The sequence below is a fragment of the Rosa rugosa genome, chromosome 2 (genome assembly GCF_958449725.1).
Source record: "Rosa rugosa chromosome 2, drRosRugo1.1, whole genome shotgun sequence".
NCBI classification, from domain to species: Eukaryota; Viridiplantae; Streptophyta; class Magnoliopsida; order Rosales; family Rosaceae; genus Rosa; species Rosa rugosa.
The window spans coordinates 23,429,473-23,452,487 of NC_084821.1; the positions used below are offsets into that span (position 1 = coordinate 23,429,473).

The 23,015-nt window shown below is 37.2% G+C and overlaps 1 protein-coding gene and 1 pseudogene across 1 annotated transcript; one reads left to right on the forward strand and one right to left on the reverse strand.

The window, feature by feature from the left end:
• Positions 1-15: 15 nt before the first annotated feature.
• On the reverse strand, positions 16-4,044 carry LOC133733176 (aspartic proteinase 36-like). The gene is made up of 10 exons (XM_062160802.1): positions 3,586-4,044; positions 3,132-3,261; positions 2,789-3,039; positions 2,464-2,691; positions 1,855-2,017; positions 1,597-1,670; positions 1,404-1,500; positions 1,068-1,134; positions 617-688; positions 16-471 (listed from the first exon to the last, which is right to left on the reverse strand). The coding sequence occupies exons 1-10, from the start codon at positions 3,816-3,818 to the stop codon at positions 311-313; spliced, it is 1,476 nt and encodes a 491-aa protein (XP_062016786.1). The 5' UTR covers positions 3,819-4,044; the 3' UTR covers positions 16-310.
• A 2,821-nt stretch (positions 4,045-6,865) lies between these two features.
• Positions 6,866-14,913, forward strand: LOC133730560 (transcription factor IIIA-like; annotated as a pseudogene).
• Positions 14,914-23,015: the final 8,102 nt, after the last annotated feature.

Consider the following 23,015-nt stretch of genomic DNA (forward strand, 5'->3'; position numbering starts at 1 on the left):
ACGGGCATCACACTATTACACAACACAGAAGCTTTGTATAGACTAATATATATTCCTTGAACAAATTACATGTTAATGTAATTTACAACTTGTGGAACAATGTGTAAGCTCTACATGGATGAAGGGGAAACAAAGAAAAACCTTTGACAATAAAAGCCACAAAACCTATTACACACTTACCAACCAAAAGGGGTTATGAAAGCTATGGCACATGGTCTTGCTGGTTGCTACAAATATAAACCAGCAAGAGAACAAGATATACAAAAGGAGAAAAAAGAATGGTAGCCCCACTGATGTTTTGAACGAAATGCTACAAAAACAGGAAGTTTCCTAGCATGTATAAGATCAGCAAAACAGGTATAAGCTGGTAACGACTACTATGTAGAGAAGTACTGTCGCTTAGTTGTCCTGCATTGACATATTCACTTTTTCCGGTTCTACTAGTTGCAGAGACATTAACTGACAATGAACCTAGAAACATCAAGATGAGAAAAAGTTATCAAAGTCTAGTGTTGCATAAACTCAAAGTAACTTGGAGAGCGAGTGGATACATATAGTTTAAACAGATGGTTGCATAAAAATACTTTAGGTAGGAATGTAGGATTATTATACTTACAGTCATAGTTAGCCCAGCCGATTCGTTGACCACCCAAATCATAAACAAAGATTCTGTCTTTGAGGACAAGGTCTGGCAAAAGGAAGATTACATTAATGAGTGTACTAGATATATTCATCATATAAATCTAAACAAGGGGAGAGAAAGAGCAATAAAGCATATCAGCATATGCATGTTGAGGAGCCACAGAAGCAAGGAATAAATACGCTTATAATATTACAATGCCGTAGTTTAAGTTGCATCAAATATGATGCTGTTGTAGTTTCAAAGAACTTATGAAGAAAAAGCTCAAGCAGAAGTGTGTGTCTACTGCAATTGAACTTGTAAAAATTTCAAGGCAAATGAAACTGTTCAAAGAAAACTAAGAACTTGTGAGATTATAGAGCATATACACCTCTAGAACCTCCAATAATAACTCAGTCAATGATAAGTTTCCAGTTTGGTGTTGTACCTCCTAAAATTGTGATTCCTGAACCTTGAATTTTCTGTAAGCCAATGCACCACCTTGCAGCACCACCCTGTGACCAAAAGTTCATACAAATCAGCTTAAAGTTTCGGGAAAAGGACAGTTTTGATGCTTCTGCTCAAGGTGATACAAAAAGGAGAAGCTATGCATCAACGCTCTAATTTTTATAGCTTGGAAAAATCATTTCCACTTTCAAACAAATGGAGACTAACAGTTAATGGAGAAAATGGAGAACAAGATGCAGAAGGATGTGTGTCATTGGACTATTGGAGAATCAATATAAGGACTGTTCGTGACAAGAGAAGTAACGAGAAAACTTACAACAGAACTCTGCTGTATAAGGTAGTCCTGAGGTCTCAGAATCATAGATGCACCACCAGCAAAGTTTAAAGCCACTTGAGGAAATATATCATTCATACTGAACAGATAACATACAGGTCAGAGTACATTCATAACAAAAGAGAAAGCCAGTGAAGGAAAAAAAATATGGAGATGATGAATCCAAAAAGTGAACCTGGAGGTGATTAAATAACACTGGTTTCCATTGGAAACAACGGGGCGCACTGATTGTGAAACAGTAGTAGTAATCTGCATGACAAGAAAAAAAATATAGTTCTAAACTTTTCAAACTTGTGTTGACCATATAGTAGCAAAAATTTCACACTCCATTGCAAACCAGAAAAGATGAACTTAAATTACTTGGAACACGAGCAACAGAATGATGTTCAGGATAGCCAAATTATGACTAGGGAATTGCTCAACTAAGACTTACAGCATTTATAAAAGGATCATAAGCTTCTGCTGCAAGGTATGCCAAAGTTGTACCAGAATCAACTATTGTTCCTCGGTTGCTTGATGTTGCAAACACTGTTGGATCAATGGGCAGTGCTTGTCCGTTGACAGAAATGCTCTGAAGATTCAAGTTATAATGAGGCCTGAAATATTGAATTCCAAATGATTAGTCAAAGACAGCAGTTGATTTTTTTATGATCTTTCAGGGATCTAGTAGAAAAGAAGTAAAAATTTGAAACAAGTATACTTTATATTCAGATCAGAATTGAGATTCAAGTTCATAAGTTTATCTGCAAGTACATGCCAAACGACAAGTTAACCTGTAAAGGCGTTCAAAAGGTTAAGTGACCTACTATTTATTGTCTTTCTCATGGCTTTATTTGTCCACATCGAACAAGTTTTGAAGGTAATTTCTGACTTTTAATGGTTTGGTTTCAGTAAAACTAGAATCTGCTATGACAGAATACAGATTCAGATTTTATGTAATGACTGTTTTACCATAATTAAGTAATGTAAGACCACCAAAGATGTTTGGCACTGGAGTAACATATTAAGATGTGCATTGTAATTATAAAAGAATGCAACGTACTGTGATGGAACAAGTGGGCTGTAGACTATATTTGGTTCCACAATCTCGCCGATAACTAATATACCTCCACCATTAGCATCTCCCCTCAAGCAGTGGGAGAAGACATTTGGTGCAACTCCTTGTGAAGCCAATTGAGATATGACAGACATACCCTGTTGGCCAAACCCAAAGATCCCATCAACTGCTCTATCCGACTTTGTCAAGTCTCCTGTCTGCAAGGTGCTACACCTGTTTATACCATCTAAGAGAATGACTTCCAAGACTTGAGAAAAATGTACAAGAGAGATGCTGATTATTTCACTTGGGAAGACTTGTTATAACTCACCCAAAGACAATGGAAGCTGAAGAATTTTGGGTCATAGAACCCTCGAGAATGGTCTGAAGGTGCAACAAGTCCGAAACATAATAGCCTGATGTCCCACTGCCATCTCCATACTGAAATGTGTATGAACACTGGTTATTCTGAGTGGAACAAGCAGAATCTGAGGACTGAGCCCCAAGACTGCATCTTCGATCCGTACAAGAAATGAACTGTGACGTTGATGAACTTCCAGGGTCAAAGGAATTGAGCTGAATCTGTAAGAAACACAAGAAATTACTTCGAAAAAAGTCTTCACAATCTCAAAAAGATTGAAAACATAAAACGAATAAGGAAGTGTGAGTGGTACCGGGAGTCCACTCGTTTCGGGACAACCATTGCAGGAACCGCAACTGACCCACAGAACATCACTTCCAGTATCAATTTGAACATAATAGTCTCTTGGAGGAGATCCCAATTGCAGTTTAGTATAATAAAGCCTAAAAATTGCAAGAAAAATCAGAGTTAGTAAGAGCCCTCCAAAAGTTAAGATGCTAAACACCCATTACTGTTAACAAACTTAAGCATTAGACTGGACAAAAACCAAAGCAAGCAAAGAGGAAAGCACAGAGCCAGAAATGAATGAATTGAAAATTTGCACAGAAACCAATAAGGAAAAGAAACAGAAGACATAAGAAACAGAGTAACCAAGCACAGAAGGAAACTTGTAATCAAAGAAACCAATCCCAAAAACCAAATCAGAATTCAATCACATAAACACATGAATCAAACAAAACCCATATCAGAAAAAGTGAGAAAACTACCCGACCCGGAACGGATCGAAGGTTCCCTCGACGGGGAAATCAGCGACGCCGTTTGTGGACTGCAGCATTCGGTCATGCCGGACTCTGTCACGAGCTCTGAGTTGACTCAGCGGCACTCGGTGGTCGGCCGGAAAAGCCCTCTCCAGCACCAGCGTCGACGGAAAGCTACACAGCACCGCCGCCGCCGACATCAGAATTGCACCGGCGATCACAATTCCGGCCGGAAAGCCCATGTCTTTTGGCTCCCAGACCCACAAAGATCAATAATTTAGAAACTAGAACACAAAATTCAAAACTTGTTTCAATCAAATTTCAGAGTTTGGTTTGAATTGGGTTACAAGAAAAACAAGCATTGAAGACAAAGAATTGAGGTAAGTGTTGGAATGAGGAGGAAAGAAAAAAAGTGTTTCAGGTAGAGAGAGAGAGAGAGAGAGAGAGAGGTTTCAAAAATGCTGTAATGGATTACGTTGGCCACCTCTCTTTTTTCATGGTATGATTTTATTTTTTTTTTTGGTATTTTAATTTTGTTGCTTTTACTTTTTTCTTCTTTTGCTTTGCAAATTGCAAGTGCGAACGAATTTTTTTGACTGGGATGTGAGTGGGATCTGCGTTTGCGTTTCTTTCCTGTTTGGTGAACTACAAAAATAAACCAATCACTTCCTTTTGGTAACAACAACGTGTGCCTAATCTCTCTCTCTCACATAATCCCCTCTTCATCTGTTACTGTCATGTTTTCGTACGGAATGAGAGAAATAGTTCCCATGCACAGTTTTTCACTGTGTTTACTACACAAAGTGACAAGGGGTATTGAGAATGGAAATGGACCCAATATCAAAATTCAATACTTGAATAACCGGAAGTATCCGAGGGAGGAAGTAAGTATTATATGAATCAATTTTTTAAAGAAAAGCATTTTGCTTACCAAAACCTTAGGAATCTAGAATAATTTTAAATCGCCGAGTCATGTTAAGTAAACAGTACCAACAACCAAGTGGTGGGATTTATCTGCATTCTTATTGCAATTTCATATGAGTAGTAAACAATTTAATGTGAATGATTGGTTCCAAGTAATTCTATACCCGATTGAATTTTGTCTTCCAATTCTTAAGCTCCATCATTTCAAACAACTAGAGAAGATTCATTCTCAAAAAAAAACAACTAGAGAAGATATTTAGCAGAGCTGCCTCTGTCTTTACACGAAGTAGTAGCTCTCAACCAGGTACAGCACATTGTTATTGAGCTTCCCTAATAAGCACGTAACATGACAACTTTACCTCTATTTTCTCTATGAATTAAAGAACCTAAAGGCTTAGCCCCGTCCCGTTTGGAGATCGAATAACCCTTATGGCACGGCTTAGTGATCAGTTTAAGGAAACTAATCATCAGGGCTGGTCCTGAGACTCTAACAGCCTGAAGCGAAGAAATAAAATGTGGCCCCTCATGTGTGTGTGTGTGTGTGTGTCGCCAAAACGCAGTACAAAATTTTGTGTAGAATTAATAACAAAACAAAAATATATGAATGTTGATTCGTATATAAATTTCTGAAATACAAAAAATAGTTAAAATAATTAATATATAGGCTAGGATTTTTGGTCAAAATCTTTATATGGAGAAGGAAATGAATTAGTTATTTATAGGAAAAAAGAAAAGGAAATGAATTAATTGTCTATTTTCATATGAAAAAGGATAAGAAAAAAAATCAGTTTTCATAAGGAAAATATTTTTATATGGAGAAAGAAATGAATTATTGATATGAAAAAGGAAAAGACAATTATTAATTGTCTGTTTTTATACGGAGAAGGTCAAAAAAAAAAAAGTAAAAATAAAATACGCATATGAGGTTCGAACTTTGGTTGGTTCAGAAAGAAACCAAGTTGTTGCCGCTGGAGCAACACATCAGTTTGTGTCTATGATAGCACAGAAAATATATACACTATATATAACATATATACATAATTAAATTTCTCCGAGGCCCCCGGAAACCGGTGACCTGAGACGGCTGCCTCAGGGCCGGCTCTGCTAATCATAGCCACACGCCCACACCTCATAAGTTTTATAAACAATTTTGTAATATTTTTTTGTTCTTTTTTCTTATAACTTTCATACAAAGTGAGACTTGCGGCATGTTTTAAATTATACTTGAAGAAAAAATCAATCTTCAACAGGTTAATACTAGTTGCAAGTAACAAATTTGCATCATCCATAATTGCTTCGTAATGCTTGTTACAAATTGATATTCGTGTTTACTTATTAAAGGTAGCCAGGACACTTCACATGTTGAAAGTTTTGTTTTTTTTCTTTTTCAAAACAGTGAGAAAAAAAATTAGAAAAATTGATAATATAACCACTGCGGGTGTCATTTCTTGAGGTTTCTTGAAAATTTATATACATACAATTTTTTTTCTTCCTTACATCATTAATTTTACCAAGACGAGATAATCGATGATCCATACTGGTTGTCTATCTATTTATATGAAAAAATTCATGTTTATTTCTAATTGCTACTTCTCCATACCTTAAAGGGAGAGGTTTTCATCCCGAGAATAAGTTCATATGAACACTACTTCGTGATTTAAAGAAGGATTAAATTCAGTTTAGTCCCTTGAACTTTAGGGCTAAAATCAGTTTGGTCCCTCTTTCTGAAAATCGATCTCGATGGTCCCTATACTTTCAAATGACATCACCCGGGTCCAAAATTTGAGTTTGACTCCAAAAGTGACGTCAGCTGCTGACTTGGAGCAGACATAGGGCCCCACTTTTCAGTATTTAACCCTTCAAGAAGGGTAAAATGGACATTCTGCCTTTGAACCTTCTTCTTCAACTTCAATTCGATCAAAACTAGGATCGAATGTGTTAGGCTCCTCCTCCTTTTTCAATTCAATCCCCAGACCCGATCGTCCACCTAATCTAGATCCTCCCCTACACCTTCCTCTGACCACCTCGCCTCCGTTTTTCTTCTAATCACACTCCTTTCTTTTCTCTACACCTGCAATTCCAACCGACCCCCTAATACAGAGCACGACCGCCACCGCCCCACTCCAAACCCTCCTTGACCTCATCAACTCCCAACAAAATCCCATACCCATGATATCAAACTGAGCTCAACCTAGACAAAATCCAATTTTCCAAACTGCTCCCAATCACATACAAAGATTTGGGATTCAATCCAAAACCCTAAAACAAGAATTGAAGCAAATAGGAATGAGAATCAGCTCCAAACAAGAATCTCATACCCATTATATCAATCGGATTCAAATTCTGATTCTTCACCAAACAGCAGATGGAACAAGTGCTCTCCTTCAAATCAGAATCAGCTCCAATTTCTGGGCAAGGTTTCGACTTCGATGCAGGACAGGGCACTTTGGGAGAGGAGCCACTTCATGTCACTGATGGAGGACTCGAGGAGGTTGGACACCTTGCGGAAGTCGGCGGTGGTGGTGATGGAGAAGACCTGGTGGAGGACGCTGCTATGCTTGCACTTGCGGACGAGGGTGAGGGCGCGGTCAAGGTTCTTGGCCACGTCGGTGGCGATGCGTCGGACGGGGCGCTGTTAGAGGGAGGGGGAGGCGGCGGATCGGAGCATCTGGGAGAGAGAGAGAGAGCAGATTGGGGAGAGAGAGGGGAGATAGAGAGAATATAGAGAAAAAAAAAATTAAAAAAAGAGAGAAAAATTAGAAATGTCCATTTTGTCCTCATTGTGGGCCCCCATGTTGGCTCCAACTCAGCAGCTGATGTCATGTTTCGAGCCAAATTCAAATTTTGGACTCGGGTGATGTCATTTGAGAATATAGGGACCATCGTAATCGATTTTCAGAAAGAGTGACCAATCTGATTTTAGGCCTAAAGTTCAGGGGAGTAAACTGAATTTAATCATTTAAAGAAATAGCGGATCCTACGGCCTCCCTCAAAGCCAAGCATTCAATTTGCTAAGGTGAGAAAACTGCATATGAGAAAAACTTGGAACAAAGCTGCTATCATGAATTCATGATCATGTAGAATTGCTCCTTTCCTTCCAAATTCTATAATTCTCAAGCCACGTACCATCTAAAATCATTTTCCTAGTATAACATTCAGGAAGCAAAAGATGCACAAGACATGAAATTAGCATCACAAAATCTGGTATTACGTCCCCCCTGATGCGGCAAAATATAATAAATAATAACATGGGCGTGGGGATGAGCCTCCCTGAATGGGTTAAAACCCCATTATTCAAAAAAAAAAAAAACATGAAAAATAATATACACACTAGAAAAATTAAGAAGAGTATTTTTAGAAATGTAACATCACCACATGATTTTTCCTTTTATGGAATGCTCTGGAATGATCACGTTGGAAATGCATGCATTCTAGAGTACATGTAGTCCAACTGTAAAAGACGTACAATACAAACTTATCTTCTGTTCACCATGCCAATTCAGATCAAACAATTAAACTTGTGAATCCAATCCGAAGAATACATCCCCTGCGAGTTAACCAAGCAATGTGATCTGCAGACTACAAATTTAGGTTTATCTGATCTTAATTAGATTTTGGTTTTGTTTTTTTTTTATTAATTTCGATAAAAGTATGTATGACATTCAAGAAATTGAGTTTCATAGCTGAAGAGTTCAGCTAGTTAATTTGTTGTAGGGTTCTTGTTATTTTAGTTCGGCAAAAGAAAGAAGTAGCAGGAGAAAGATCGAGGACCCCAATGGCCACTAATAATCTCCAAAGAAAACCAAATCTTTCAAGTTCCACTATCTTTTTGGAAATGGCAGATCTTTGTGAGCTTTAGCAGAACCCAATGCACAATTATTTCACATTTTACTTTTGTCAAAGGCGGGGTTTGCCGTTCCCTAATTGATTGACTTATTATTCCCCATGCTTTTTATGAGTGATTCCTTAATAAGCAATCCAAGCTGATTTGATTTGGAAGTTTAATCCAATTTAACTCAAACTGGAATGCCCTAGATGTTTGAGATTCTTTTAGTTAGCATCGGATTGTTGCAAATTAAGAGTTTAGGACCTTGTTTGGTACATGCATCATGCACGGTTGAGATATATGCATGTATGGAGCTTGATAGGAATTTAGAAGCTAAAGTTTACTTGAATCTGTTGGCTAGATGAATGATGACTTAATTGTCCATGTAGTTGTACAAAGCTCAAATTTTAATAGCATTAACCATGTAAGAGGAAACAAATTAAGTTATAGTCAATGCATTGCCATATTCAATTTTTATTTCCAAAACAAGACTTTTTTCTATTTTATATTTTTATTTGTTTTAAACTTTCTTAATTTATTACACATTTCAAATCCTAAATAGATGCAACCAAACAATAGAAATTGCAATTAATGGAATTTTAGATTGACGGAGTTAAAGATTCCATCATTTATAAATTCCTATGGATTTTATAATTTTCTCATCCAAACGCACCGTAGAAAACCTTTGATTCTCTTTTCATTAAATGCAAAAAAAAAAAAAAATAGATGTTAAGTTTGTCAAATTTAAATTTGGCTGATAACTTAAAATATTGTGTAAAACAATAAAACTACAACTGATTTATTAAAGTTTTAAACTTTTTTTGTCACAGTTTCAAAATTGGGCTGGAGCCCATGTTCAAATATATGATGTATAAGACCATCTCCAATTGATGTGTTACATCTACGTAGAGGCTTTTACTGGTAACGAAAGACATATGGAAGCACTCCAACCCATAGGTCTTATCCTACGTGTAAATGACATATGGGGTTGAGCTGTCAAATTTGACAGAACAAACTCAATCTGTCTTTTGTTTTTTAATCATTATTTCTCTCTCTTCCTTCTCTCTCGTCTCTCTCTCTCTCTCACTTCTTTCCCCACAGAGCTTCTTTCTCTTTCCTTCTCCAGTTTTGCATCTAGATCTTCTCATCTTCTCAGGCAATTGACCCACAATAACATCGGCTGGTGTCGACTTGGAGGTAGTCCTTCGACGGGGTATTGATTCCAAGCTTTGCGAAGTAGAGACCGGCCTTGGAAGGGTGGCCGTTGCCGCCCAATTCCAGATCCACAATAGATGAAGAAACTGAGAGGAGGCTCCGGCTATGGCACCGAACGTCGTCGACTTTTAACTGCGAAGTTTGGGATTGGACCCAGAAGCAAGAAAGAGACTACACCCCGAAGAAGAAGAGTGAATGGTTTTCCAATTATGAATGGGTAGATGGGTGAGACTCGATCTTAGTTGGGTGCTTTGGGTAGATGGAATAAGATTTGTTTGGGTGCTTTGGGATTGAAAAGATCTCCTGCAATTGTTGGCTTGTTGCCCATTGATGAAGAAAAAAGAAACAGAAAGAAGAAGAAGAAGAAAGAAGATCGAAAGAGATGAAGAAGAAAGAGAAAAAATAGGTTTTTTTTGTTATAAAAAATTTCAAAAAATAATAAAATAATATTTAAATATAACTACTCCATTGGACTAAAAATTTGTCAAAAATGACCGTGACACATCATCCTTCAAATTCGAATTTGACATAAGCTTTTTGACCAACCCGTTGGAGATGCTCTAAAATGCACAAGGCTATAATAGCTATAAGATTTTGGAAGACAATGAGCCATGAGATTTAAACTTAAAAAATAAAGAAAAGGTAGGAGATATTGCTCCCCCAAATTTGATGGTCTAAGTCAATATGCAATTGTGTTTGTCGTAGTTCTTCTTTTTTGTTATAACTTTTTCTATCATAAAATAAAAAGTCAATATGCTATTTACATGTAAGATACGATTCATAAATTGAAGTGGTTTTATATATTTTTTCTTATTGTTACAGGTCTCCACACAAATTTAACTAACTCACTGAAATGCTCTTATCTCTACGAATTTTGTCTCAACGGCTATTGAATTCCAATCAATGCTCATTTGGCATTTGCTACTTTAAAATCTTCTTTACTTCAATGTCGACGAGTCATCTCACTAATCTACCAAATTATTTGATCCCGTAAAGCAGATTTTGGGAAGATGCTAGCTGAAGAAAGAAAAAAAAAAAAGAACGAGGACGTGGCAGATCGAGTGATGTTATTTCTTTCACAGATTTTGAGGCAGCAGATTTGATCTGGGCGGCCGGGATCAGCAATAAGAATACAAGTGGCCAAATGCTGCTTGTCGGCAAAAGAAAGTCAAAGACATACCACAAAGCAAATATTCTAAAATGGGAAGGATAATTCAAGATCATCCGTTACAGAAAGAGTGAACATTTCTTGAAGCTTACTGTTCACCATTAGAAATTTATTACCCACAAACATGGATCAATTGTCTATCAAATTTAAATATTTAATTAGTACTATTTCCTTCAACTATATATGTCTTCACTTTGTAGGCGTTAAGAATGATCAGTTGGGATTGACCGGAACCAAGCCCTTCCTTTCAATGCATGCTAGCAGTACCTGTCATTTTGATTAGTTAAGAAATGGTTGTATTAGAGAGTTATGCTTCTAATATTTGTATTGAGAACAAAAACAAGAAAAATCATTAAATTGTTTAAGGACACCTTGATTGTGTGCCTGACCCAAACTTGAGTTACTTATCTAAGTTGTAATAGGGTTAGTCTTATAGATATTCTCGGAGATATCTTCGTAGATATCTTAATCATTGTACGATTATGTTTCCTTGTATGCTTGTAATCCTCTATATAAAGAGACTCCTATTATCAATGAAAGCACAACTCATTCTCTCAGTTGTTATCTCTGCATCCCAATTTCAAATTTCCTAAAACACGTTAGAAACAAATAGCCAAATCCTGAAACAAATAGCCAAAACCTAAATTCGAATACAAAACCTTAAAGCCTTTTCTATCTCCTCCTTACATCTTAAAGAGCTTGATCCCAGGAGTCCAAAACCGCCAACCGAATCCCAAGAACTGGCCGAAAAAGCACCGAACCGGCTCCCGGAAGCAGAATTAGAGAATTTACCGGTTCACCGCCTTCCGTACCTCCAATTGCCACAAAAATTTTTCAACATCAGAATCTTGATCCCAGGATTCAGGAACCGGAAGAAGATCGTCAAGAACCAGTCTAAAAATTACTTAACCGGCCGCCTAAGTGACTGAACCGCAGGCAGAAAACCGAACAGAAGATATTTAGGGCAGTTCTGGCCAATTCTCCGGCCAGCTACAGGCCACCTGCAACCCCAAAAAACTTTTAAGATTTGAATCTCAACCAAAGTATTATACATATATAAAACCCGTGGCTAGTTTACTAGCGAAGGTTATCTTGTTGATTGAGTTAATTTATGTATCCTACTAGCAAAGCATTACTTGTAGACCTACATAACCATATAATTGCAACCTATCAGAGATTTAGGAAGCTTGCAAAAGCTGATGCCAATATACATCACTTAGCAAGAATTGGAAGATAAAATTCTTGGACCCTGTCCCGTCAAGGTTTGTGGGAGGAGCAATGTAAAACATTGAAAGGATTGAGGAAGCCTGCTCAGTTACTATGGCATTGTTCATTCACTTTGCCTCCACCCCGCTTAGGTTTTGCCTGCATAAGAACCTTTATCTCAATGAGTTCTTTCTCAGCCTCAACAAGTTGCAGAACTATACTCAAAGGAAGGCAGAAGTGAAATCTCTTAAGATATGATTTCTAATTGGGATACTCGATGCATGACTCAATTGGCGAAAATAAAATAAAATTTAGCAGCGCCTATCACCCTCAAACGAATGGTCAAACTAAAGTTGTGAATCATTTATTGGGAGCTCTTTTGAGCAATGGCGGATCCACATAGTTGATGGGGAGGGCTCAAGCCCGCCTGAAAATTTTGAAGAAAAGAAATTTTCTATATATATATAATCAAAATGTTGTCGTTTTGATGTTGAAGCTCACCCAAAAATAATTAGAGACCAGTCTCCAGTCTCCTCTTCAACCATTCCATTACTCATTAGAAATTGAGCCCTCGTTTTCTTCTTCTCTCAAGTTTTCACTCTCGTTTCTATAGCCTATCAGTCACCGCTTGTTTTCTTCCAAATGTTCTCGCCTCCCGGCCTCCGTTGACGTCAATACAACACGATACTTCTTACATTTATACATAGTTGTACCGAAAAAAAAAATTTGGGCTTCACCCAAAAAAAGACATTTGAATATGTAGCCCACCCCATTTTCAAATCCTAGATCCGCCACTGCTTTTGAGCTATATGGTGGATAAAATATAAAGACTTTGTGATCAAAACTTACTTATAACCGCTCCATTAATCAAAGCACTAGAATGTGTCATTTTCCTATTGTCTATGCTCCAATCCTAGATAAAACTAGAGTTAATAGGAAAGTAAAATATTCAGTAAGTACAGATGACAAGTTAACTTAGACTCGAAAGAATTCTCAAATACAAGGCGCATGTAGACATGTCATGTAGGGTTCAATGTTGGAGATTTTGTTCAGGCCATATTGACTAAGGATCGATTTCCAGTTGAGAAGTAGAATACGTTGTTATTAAGGAAGACAGAGCCATTAAAAATAGTAGAGAAGATTAACCCGATCCCCTGAAGCTACCAAGCCATATACGGTAAAACCTCTATATAGGAATAACTTTCATTTAGTCATAAAAAAAGGAAAAAACCCTAGATAATGTGTACCCTAGTCTCGCTGGTGCACGGTGTGTGCGAATGGAAGGAATGTCTAGTCAGTTGGCTTGTCTACTCAGAGGCAAGGGGTGGCTGGGGACAAGCGGATTAGAGGGATGAGATGGAGGAATAGAGTCACTACTATTCAGGCTAAGATGTAGTTACTTGGTTCTAGGGTTTCAGTTTTTCTCCTGATGATTTGGCTGCTTGGATTTAGATCAGTTTGCGATTTGACTGTTCGGGTGGTTGGGAACTGGATGGGAGATCGGGGCCAGGAGGAGGCGCGGTTATGGTGGCGCCATGGTGGTGGCGGAGTTGATAGGTCTGTGATGGTGTTGGTTTGGGCTGGACTCGTGCTTCTTCCTTGCTGGGCCCGGTTGTCCTTGGGCTTGGGCTATCTCTCTAAGTCGCTTTTTGGTAGGATGATGTGGGGTACTTATAGAAGAAAGGACCATTTGAACCTCATCTTCTCCAGCACCAAGGGAAGCTCTTTAAGTGTCCAATTGAGAACTATAACTCTGTAAGAGTGAACTTGCTTTTCAAGGTAACGTGAAGAGGCATGCTGTAGAATTTCACAGTGAGGATTGCCCTTCTACTAGCGATGAAGGACAGAAGCAGCATGTTTGCCAGGAACCTGGTTGTGGAAAGGTGTTCAAATTTGCTTCAGAGCTGCGGAAGCACGAGAACTCTCATGGTAGGTTTTATATTTGAATTCTATTCCTTTTTAGGTTCAATTATCTGTTGTCTAATTTCTTTTTGTCTGTGGTTGTTGAATAATGTAAAGTGACCTATAGAATAAACACATTTTTCTTAAATGAGAAGATGTGGTATCGCTGAAAAAATTGTGTACGTACGTTAATGCTAACACCGTCCTCTATTTCTGCAGTTAAGACTCAGTGAAGGCCTTCTGCTCTGAACCGGATTGTATGAGATATTTTTCTAATAAGCAATGCTTTAAGGACCATATCCAGTCCTGCCACACTCATATCACTTGCGAGATATGTGGGAAGGAGTGGAAAAAGAACATCAAAAGCCATCTCTTTACGGTTCTTCATTGGAAGTTAAATGTGATTATAAGGGTTGTCTTCTCACATTTTCTAAAGTGAGTTCCTAAGAAGACTTCAACACTATATACACGTTGATATAATTTACTTGGTTTGACATGAAAAAACTGTCTAGCGTTGTTCGGTTTCTTATGTTCTGTTGTTTTCTTCGCAGAAATCAAATCTTCTTCAACATGTGAAGGCTGTACACCTCCAACAGAAACCCTTCGCTTGTAGCTTCTCAGGCTGTGGTAAGACATTCTCATACAAGCACGTAAGAGATAAGCATGAGAAGTCTGGATATCATGTATATGCCTATGTGAGTGCCATGTTCTTGGAGCATTCAATCTCTCTTCTTCTGGAATTTTTACATATTCTTCATGGATAAACGCGGTTTTAGACAATACCCCATTATGAACTCACGTGTGACATCTGTTGGTTATTGCTTTGAATTGCAGGGGGATTTTGAAGAGGCTGATGAGCAATTCCGGTCTAGGCCAAGGGGCGGGAGTAAGAGGAAGTGTCTGACAGTAGAAATGCTTGTACGAAAAAGGGTTACTCCACCAGATCAATTCGGCCCAGAGACTGAGTTCCTTTCCCAGTTCTTCTCACAAGAGGAGGAAGACGAAGAGTGAGTCACCCCCTTGTAGTTGCCGCTATAACCCATGGAAGTTGGGTATTTTGAGTCTCTAAACTTGATATGTGTAGCTGCCTTTTGTAATTATTTAGAGAGTGAATTTCATAGTCTTGTTTCCTGGGTTCTGTAATATTCTGAAAATTGCTGATCTTTAAGAGCAGACTAGAGTGCAAGGCTAGGCATAAGGCTTGAAGCATCAATATATATAAATTTTTGTTTACAATTACTCTTGTTTAGGGTTTAGGAAATGAACATCAGATAGGCATAAGGCTTTAGGGTTTTGATCTTTCTCCATTGTCGTTTTAGCTTACTTTCAAGCACAATTACTCTTTTGTTGTCAGTTACACTGATAATAGCAACAACGTTAGATGAGATACGTACTAGCAGGAAATATATCAGGTACAGAAGGTAGAGGAACTGAGGAATTGAAAAGCAGATAGGCTGAATATCAAGTGAGCTCTAAAGTATTAATTTCAAAATCCCTCTTCTAACAACTCGAAAGGTCTCATATTCGTATATTACAAAAGAATTGATCAGGAGCACTAAATGAACTGAGAGTTGAGTGCATACAAAGCTCTGCAACAAAATGTAAAATCTATGACTGAATGATTGGATTCTGGCTTTGGCCTACCTAGTTTTTGTCAGAGCGAAAAGACAGCAGAGTTAGCCAGTGCATCAATCTCAATGGTCAAGTACCAATGGAACTTACAGAACTAGCAGTTAGTAACTGCAGTGCTGACGTAACTATTTTCAGACCAAAGCTTCTGTTATTTTCAGGCAAGATAAGGATTCCTACTTTTTACCAGGAAATGAGAAATCCCAACGTGTCTTTGGGATGTTGACTTGTCCAAAAATGACCCTTGATGTTAAGCTTAAGATAAAGTGGTAAATTTCACTGTTAAAAGAGAAAAGAACCGAGAATGGAAGAGAATTGATGCCTCTAGGTTATTTACATGAGATGGAAAACAGTTGTATAGTGCTGCGATCATATCACTTAATGTAAGGAAGAAAATTTAGAGGCCTAAATGATTCAGCTAGGTCTTCAATGGTGAGGTTGGCCTCGTCTAGCAAAGCAAGAAACTTATTGAATGTGTTGACATTGCGAATGGCAGAAGCAATTAAAGCCGTCAGAAACTTCTTCAATCCCACATTTGCAGCACCATTGTCTGTTGTTTTGCCTAGAGAAGCATCAGATTCATCACCATTGCCAGTGTTCGCTTCATGAGTTCCATAGACTTTAGCATCAGTACATTTACTTCCCAAAGAAATGCTCCGATAATTACCATTGCACTTTTCATGGTATAGTTTTATAATTTGTCTGGTTTAGAAGAAGGGTAAGCACTCGAACAAGATGTGGGAGGCATAGTGGATCGTATATTACATCTGCACCCAAACTGTAGAATGAGGAAAAGGATAAGCATTCCTCTGTAAGGATTCATTAGGCCAAATTCTAACTTCAATCTAATACATGAAGGACAACTTATTAAAGCAGCCTAATCCCTGGACTCTTATAGTTTGCCACAAAAGAAAGACTCACATTATATCTGGCTTGAGGTTTTGAAGCTCCTTCTCTGATACAGATTCCCATGGCAACTGAATGCATTTTACCTTAAGTTTTTCATATTAGAATTCATGCTACTCTCATACATTGCCATTAATATATTCCTTCACATCATTGCCAGAGTCTTACCACATTTGGATCTTCAGTAGAGTCTGCCGTATCAGTTTCAATGCTCAAGTGGTTCAGTTCCAGATTAAGCTTCATGTTAGCTAAAGTTGACAGGTCACCATCACTTACTATGACCTAAATCAAATACAAAAGTTTTCCAAAGTGATTCACAATATGAAAGATTGACATCACATACCTTAGTGAAATCAGTGATGCATGCATATGTCTCCGTATATGCATGTAAGTACTAATAGTTTCAAGACTATACATGGCATGGTTAATCACCCTTGACAGTCATAAAGAAACAAAGACTATAAATGTGTTTCATGACTTCATTATAAATCACATGCTTTGTGGTCAAAGGACACATCTCCTAGAACATTAACTTAGTAAAGTAGTACCAACAATTTCATCATATTAGTGTATGCACTCTTACAAAAGAAGACTTGATGGCCAAACTGAATATCTACATCAAACAAAGCCAATACTAATTTTAGCTACAATGCTTCATTGCTGATCATTGACCTTTCTATTATCATTCTAGCTAAGTTCTTACCCAACCTACATGATGTATATAGGGACAGATTTGATGTTGAAGATGTGATGTTACTTGAGGAGTTGTTCAGATTGAGTGGAATACTCTATGATCCTGGTTCACCTGATGATTTGGATTCGACATTTGAGGATGTCACTTCACAGACAATTATCCAATTGCAGCACATGGTGGAAGAGCTTGTATCCACTGTAGAGGAGGTATGTATGAGCTGAAGTTTACTGATACATATTGTTCTGGCATAAGTAGTTAGTCTCTTGAATGTGCTCCATTTTAATAGGTATTTGAAATGCAAAACCCTTCATCATCTATCTGTTTCCAAACGAATTATATTTGCCATTGCATGCCGTTACAGCTTGAGAACGAGAATAGGACTCTGAAGGACAAACTGGGAGCTAGTGAAAGATCCGATACATGATGCAAAGGAGCTGGAGGTCATACTTACAAGCATTCTGAATAGAGTTTCAGGCTGCACTGTTAATTGGTTCCTTTCTGCCCTGGTTCTGACCACTCTCCTGTATAAAGCTGTCTCGCTGAAATGAAGACTATAATTCAACTAGTAGAATCCAAGTTGCAGCTAATTTGAGATTCCTACTGTTCTGAAACTTCTTGTACAGCTTTTGCTTACATGTTAGCTTGTAAGGTATATTCAAAGTCCTTGCTTGCTCAGCTGCTCTACAGTTCTTCATGCTTCTTGCTTTAAGATCCCCCTTGCTTCTGTGTATAAATTCTCTACCCAGTAGAAATTCTACTGACGCACAAGAAACCAAAATTACTTCATATATTGTGTTAAAATGTTGAATCAAAAGCTTAGGTTACAGAACTAAAGGAGAAGGTTCTTTGATAAATTTGTAGACAAAAAGCAGATGTAGCTCTAAAGTAATATTTTGAAAATCACCATCCCAAGCACTCAAAAGATGGTCTCATATTCATATACTGGGAAAGCATTGATCAGAAGTACTAAGAAAAATAATTTCATAGATTTTATCAATACTTCATATTGCTATTGGAAATCCAGATAGACAACTTATTCAACCAGAAAAGACGAGACTAGGTTACAAAAGATCAAATCATCAAAATAGATTATTTATATTTGCTTCTCTCCTGTCCCAGCAACGCCCTCGAGGATGCTATCACTTGGAGTTCAGTACCTGTTCCAAAGTTTAAAAAAAAATCAAAACCTCGGGTAAAAGAAAATAAGATCAAGACAATTAAGAAGGCATATGCAACAACTTGGCAAGCAAGTAAAAAAAATGAAGCAAGCATTAGATCTGTGTTTGGTAAATGTGCGCAAGCATATATCTGTATATGAGCAGACCAGAGTGTAAGGCTAGGCGCAAGCCTTGAAGCGTCAATATAAATGTTTGTTTACAGTTAAACTATTCATGCAAGCACCTAGATATCTTTCTCATCATCTTTTAAGCTACACAATTACTCTTTAATGTTATTAATTTCACTGATGATTGCAACAACTAGATAAGATACTAACTAGAAATATATCAGATGCGGAAAGTACAGGAGTAAAAAAAGAGAGAGAAAAAAAAAAGTAAGTTTACCGTAGAAAGCAACCGATCAAACTTGCAAAATAGGTGCTGTTTGCTTCAGATTCTTTAGAGCACTCGTATTCAAAGGTGTGTGTAGCCAGGTTTTTGACGGACAACTCCTCATCATCATCATTGCTTTAGCAGTAAACTGAAATTCAAACGTAATGACGGCAATGCGCAACTTATGAATAGTATACCAGCTACCATCCGGTGAGATTGGACTGCCTCGTACCATTCGGTGAGACTTGACTGGCAATGACACAGCAGACTTTTCGACCTCCTAAATGGACAAAACTATGCGTGACAGTTGCATCCAAACATTCAGGAGGCACCGGTGCTCTCCGCAGAGATTTAGTTTTGATGGGCTTAATACTAATACATGAATCAGAATCATTAATGGACATGCGATAAGGAACTATACCTCTATCTTCATCATTTCGGCTGCAACTTAACAAGAACTGATAGGTAAACAATATATAATCATTAGTACGATCCTCCAATTCCAGTACTAGAGCATTACCCACCTCAAAGGGAAGTCCATTCTCATAATCACTACCGGAGAGTATTTCCCATTCCCCTAATTCATTCGGGTGGTACTTGGCCACGTCATAGCAGAACACCTCTCTTAAAGGTTGAGACCAATATCTTGGTGCCTGCAGTTGCACAAGACAAGTCCCGAATATACCAACCCCAACTTTCTTCATAAAATGGAGGATCCCACTTTGGATACCAGCTAGAGCTTAGTTTTCCGGTTGATCGAAGACCTCAAAATTTGGTGTCCCACAGTCAACTGCACATAGAGCATAGAGATCCCCTTTCAGCACAACCAGAAAAGGTTCTCTTTTACCTTGTAAGAAAGGTGGGCTAAATTTCTTGAGCGTAGGATCGGGATCCACAGTTGGATCAGTCTCAAACCTATAAATGTTTTGGCTTATGTGTCCGCTTTTGTTAGATGAGAAGTCGCCGGCCAAAAGAAGCTGGGAGCCGAAAACACCGCAACGCATGCTGCGTGGAACAGTACGGTTATGGATGGAGAACACTGTTTGTAAGCCGCAGCCTTCAGGCTCCTTCTCCTTCTCCTTCGCTCGTAATAAATCAGTCAATTTTATGGAGTGGATGGTGTAACGATTCTAGAAATCGTTCTTCCGCTCCATGGTACATATGTATAGAGTCTGATCTACTTTCCTCTCCTGGCTCCCCTTCCTCTTTCCTCCTCTCGCTCTCGCTCTCGCTCTCGCCTTCCTCCTCCCTACCGTCGCCATAGCCTTAGGGTTTTCTTCCAACCTCCTCCGTCTCTTTCCAGCGCCACTAGCATATACCTAGATATTAAGATAAGGGAGCTTCCTCTCCAAAACTGAATTTTTTTACTAATTTAACATTTTTATATTAAAAAATTATGAAATATAATTAATCAATAGGAATAATATAGTAAATTGTAATATAGAAAACAAAAGAATAAAAATAAAAAAATAGCAGAAAATATGGTAGTTGTACGAAAAGCTTTCTCACTACCTTAACTTATCTCCACTCCACACACATAGTGGGTGAGCTCTGCTAGTTATTATTAAGAGAAAAAACTTTAATAGCTAAAGTGGGTATGAAAAGACAATAAAATCCTTAAACCTTATATTAATTTTAAATAATTTTTAATAATTAAATGGTAGTATGGTAAATAGTAAAATTAAAAATCATATAAAAAATAAAATAAATAATTTTCAGATAGTTAACTACTCATGTGAGTCATGTCTGCAATAACTACCTACAATTCAGATAACTTTCCACTTACTTTTTTAACTTCTATTTTTTTCTCAATACAATAATTATAAGAATTTTACACATGCAGAGCATGTGAGCAGAAAACTAGTATATAGAGAGAGGATTGGATTCTCTTTTCCTTCCTAACCCTAGTTAAAATTAAGTTGGGCTAGGGAAACCTAATCCACTAACCCGTTAAAAAAAAAAAAACAACAACAACAACAAAAAGCCGAGAAGTTTTAAATACACACCCCTAATTACTTAATACACACTCCTTACTCAATACACCTACCATTTAATTTCTCATTCTAATATTTTACTAAATACACAACCTAAATTACCTAAAATATCCTTAAACTAAAAAACCATGAAATACACTATTATTTAACTACATTAAGGCTACTATTTAATTTGATTAGTATATATAATTGATCATATTAATTACCTGTATTAGTTATTGGGAAAACCATAAAGATTCACTATTGTTCCCTTCAAATAGATGCTTAGAAATAGGTTTTGTATTATTTGAGTTCTCATTCACCAAACACGGAAACACCCTATTGATCAAGTATAAAATTTTGAGTCAAACGTTCAACCAAAATTGTATCAGTAGTTTCTCCACAATGGAAAAACTACGAAGTTGTCATTGGATGGTCAAACAAAATAACAATTACAAAGTTTTATACCTGTGATGTGATGTTTTATGTTAGATAATAAATTGACTAATCATAATTTTTAGGAAAAAAAATGAACTAAAAAGTGAGAGTAAAGCGATATATGTTTTAAAAACACTTAATGCCATTGATTTTAAAATTCTAAATTATATGGTTTCTCACCCCATTTAATTACAATTTATTTAAGGAAAATTTAAATTAGATGGTTTCTAACTTTATTCTTGTTTTAAATGAGGATGCCATTTATAGAAGTTCATTGTGTTTATAATTATAGAATAATATAAGGAATATATGATTATTATTATTTTTCTTCTAATACATAGATGCCTATTTTAGTCATTTAATCTACCTATAAAATCTAATTTGAAATATAAAATAATAGGGATGTGTATTAAGTAGTTTGGGGTGTGTATTTAAAATTTCTCCAAAAAGCCTCATATTCGACTATAAAAAATAAATAAGAGTGCGGCTATTGCCACTACTTTTTACCGTAGCAAAAACATTTTGTGACACCATCAATTGTAACGTCACTATTTCCGTCACAAATACTGAAATTGCCGTCGAGTATTTGCTACAGAAAATTTTTTATTTGCAATCAGAGTTGTTTTAGTAGTGTTAGGAATAGGAAGAGTAGAGTTGTTTTAGTAGTGTTAGGAATAGGAAGAGTAGAGGAATAGGAAGTTAATGAAATTTACGTAGGGAGTCCTCGATAACTCCAATAGAAATAGGAAAAGCACATAAAGGAATAAGAAAACCTAAATTATTTAGCACTAGCTCTTTAATAGGAATAGGAAAAGTAGAGAAAAGTTAGACAACTTGTTTTGCAAGGAATTTAGAGCTCAATCGACTAGTGCGTAGGACTTTGGCCCGTATATTTCTTATATGGGAGTGTCTCTTGTGCGGCGCTGTAATGATTCAGCGCTTCACGTACTATTGATGACGTGATCAACACGTGGTACTCTTAAGCAGCCTACGTACACAATCGACGGCTTGGGAGTAATGACCTTTTCCCTGTAAACAATTGAAGGGCATCCGTGTGACGAAAGCAAGATGCAATCGAAAATGGACAAGTTAAGATTGAAACAAAAACAAAAACAAGAGAGTAGAATGTTGAGAATATATACATCCCACATGGGAAAAATGAGACCTCGCCTATGAGTTTATAATGGTTGGGTCACTCCATCCATTGCCAATTGGTTCTGGATGTGAACCCCAGATTACTTTAGCATAGAATCCTATGATCTGAGTTGTAATTGCTTGTTTGATGATTGATTATAGTATCCGGGTGTGTGGAGTTTTTTATAGAATTGATTCATTTGGTGATCATGAATTGTTGAATATCTGTATTGAGTATTGGAGGCTGAAAGCAGTTCCATGGATCCAAAGAGCTGTTCATGTCTGACCACTATGATGTTTAGAGTACTAACACCATTGAGGGAAAGTGTGTGGTTCACTCGTTCAAGAACTACACGAAGCACGAAAATGTGGAAGCTAAGGATTACTACTGTAGATTTGAGTACAAGAGGCTGTTGCTGGGGCTTTTACTCCTGATACAGTTGTTGTGTGAGTTTCTTGGTATTTGCTTAATGCATTTTGTGGTGGTTATGGGAAGTGTGGTGTTTGTGAATGTGACTGATGATTAAAAAGGTGTTTTTTGTTTTGGGTTTTGAAGGTGTTGCGAGTGTGAGATGACAATGTCCTACCAGTAATTCCTTTGTAGTGTTCTTGGCTTTCTTGGCATGTTGGAGTTGGAGTTTGTGAATGTGTTTGTTTCGAATGGATAATCTATCTTACTTGAACATTTTATGCATCTAGTAATGATTAAAGAGTGTACCCTAAAGAAAGAAAGGGAGAAAAAGCATTTAAAGCAGTATCTAGTAGAGCTCTGATAATTTTCTTGAATACTTGTTAGCTATAGATAAACAAGCATATGGATATGGAAAAGCATCCTAGTGTATGTGCAATATGCCACTTGCAAGTGTGCAACTAT

Excerpts from the sequence above, each read along its gene's own strand:
- LOC133733176 (XM_062160802.1), bottom strand. The coding sequence starts at position 3,818 with ATGGGCTTTCCGGCCGGAATTGTGATCGCCGGTGCAATTCTGATGTCG. Across the intron at positions 2,018-2,463 it reads AGCCCACTTGTTCCATCACA|GCCTCATTATAACTTGAATC; the intron begins GTACGTTGCATT and ends TCAATATTTCAG. Across the intron at positions 1,671-1,854 it reads ATGATCCTTTTATAAATGCT|ATTACTACTACTGTTTCACA; the intron begins GTAAGTCTTAGT and ends CTTGTCATGCAG.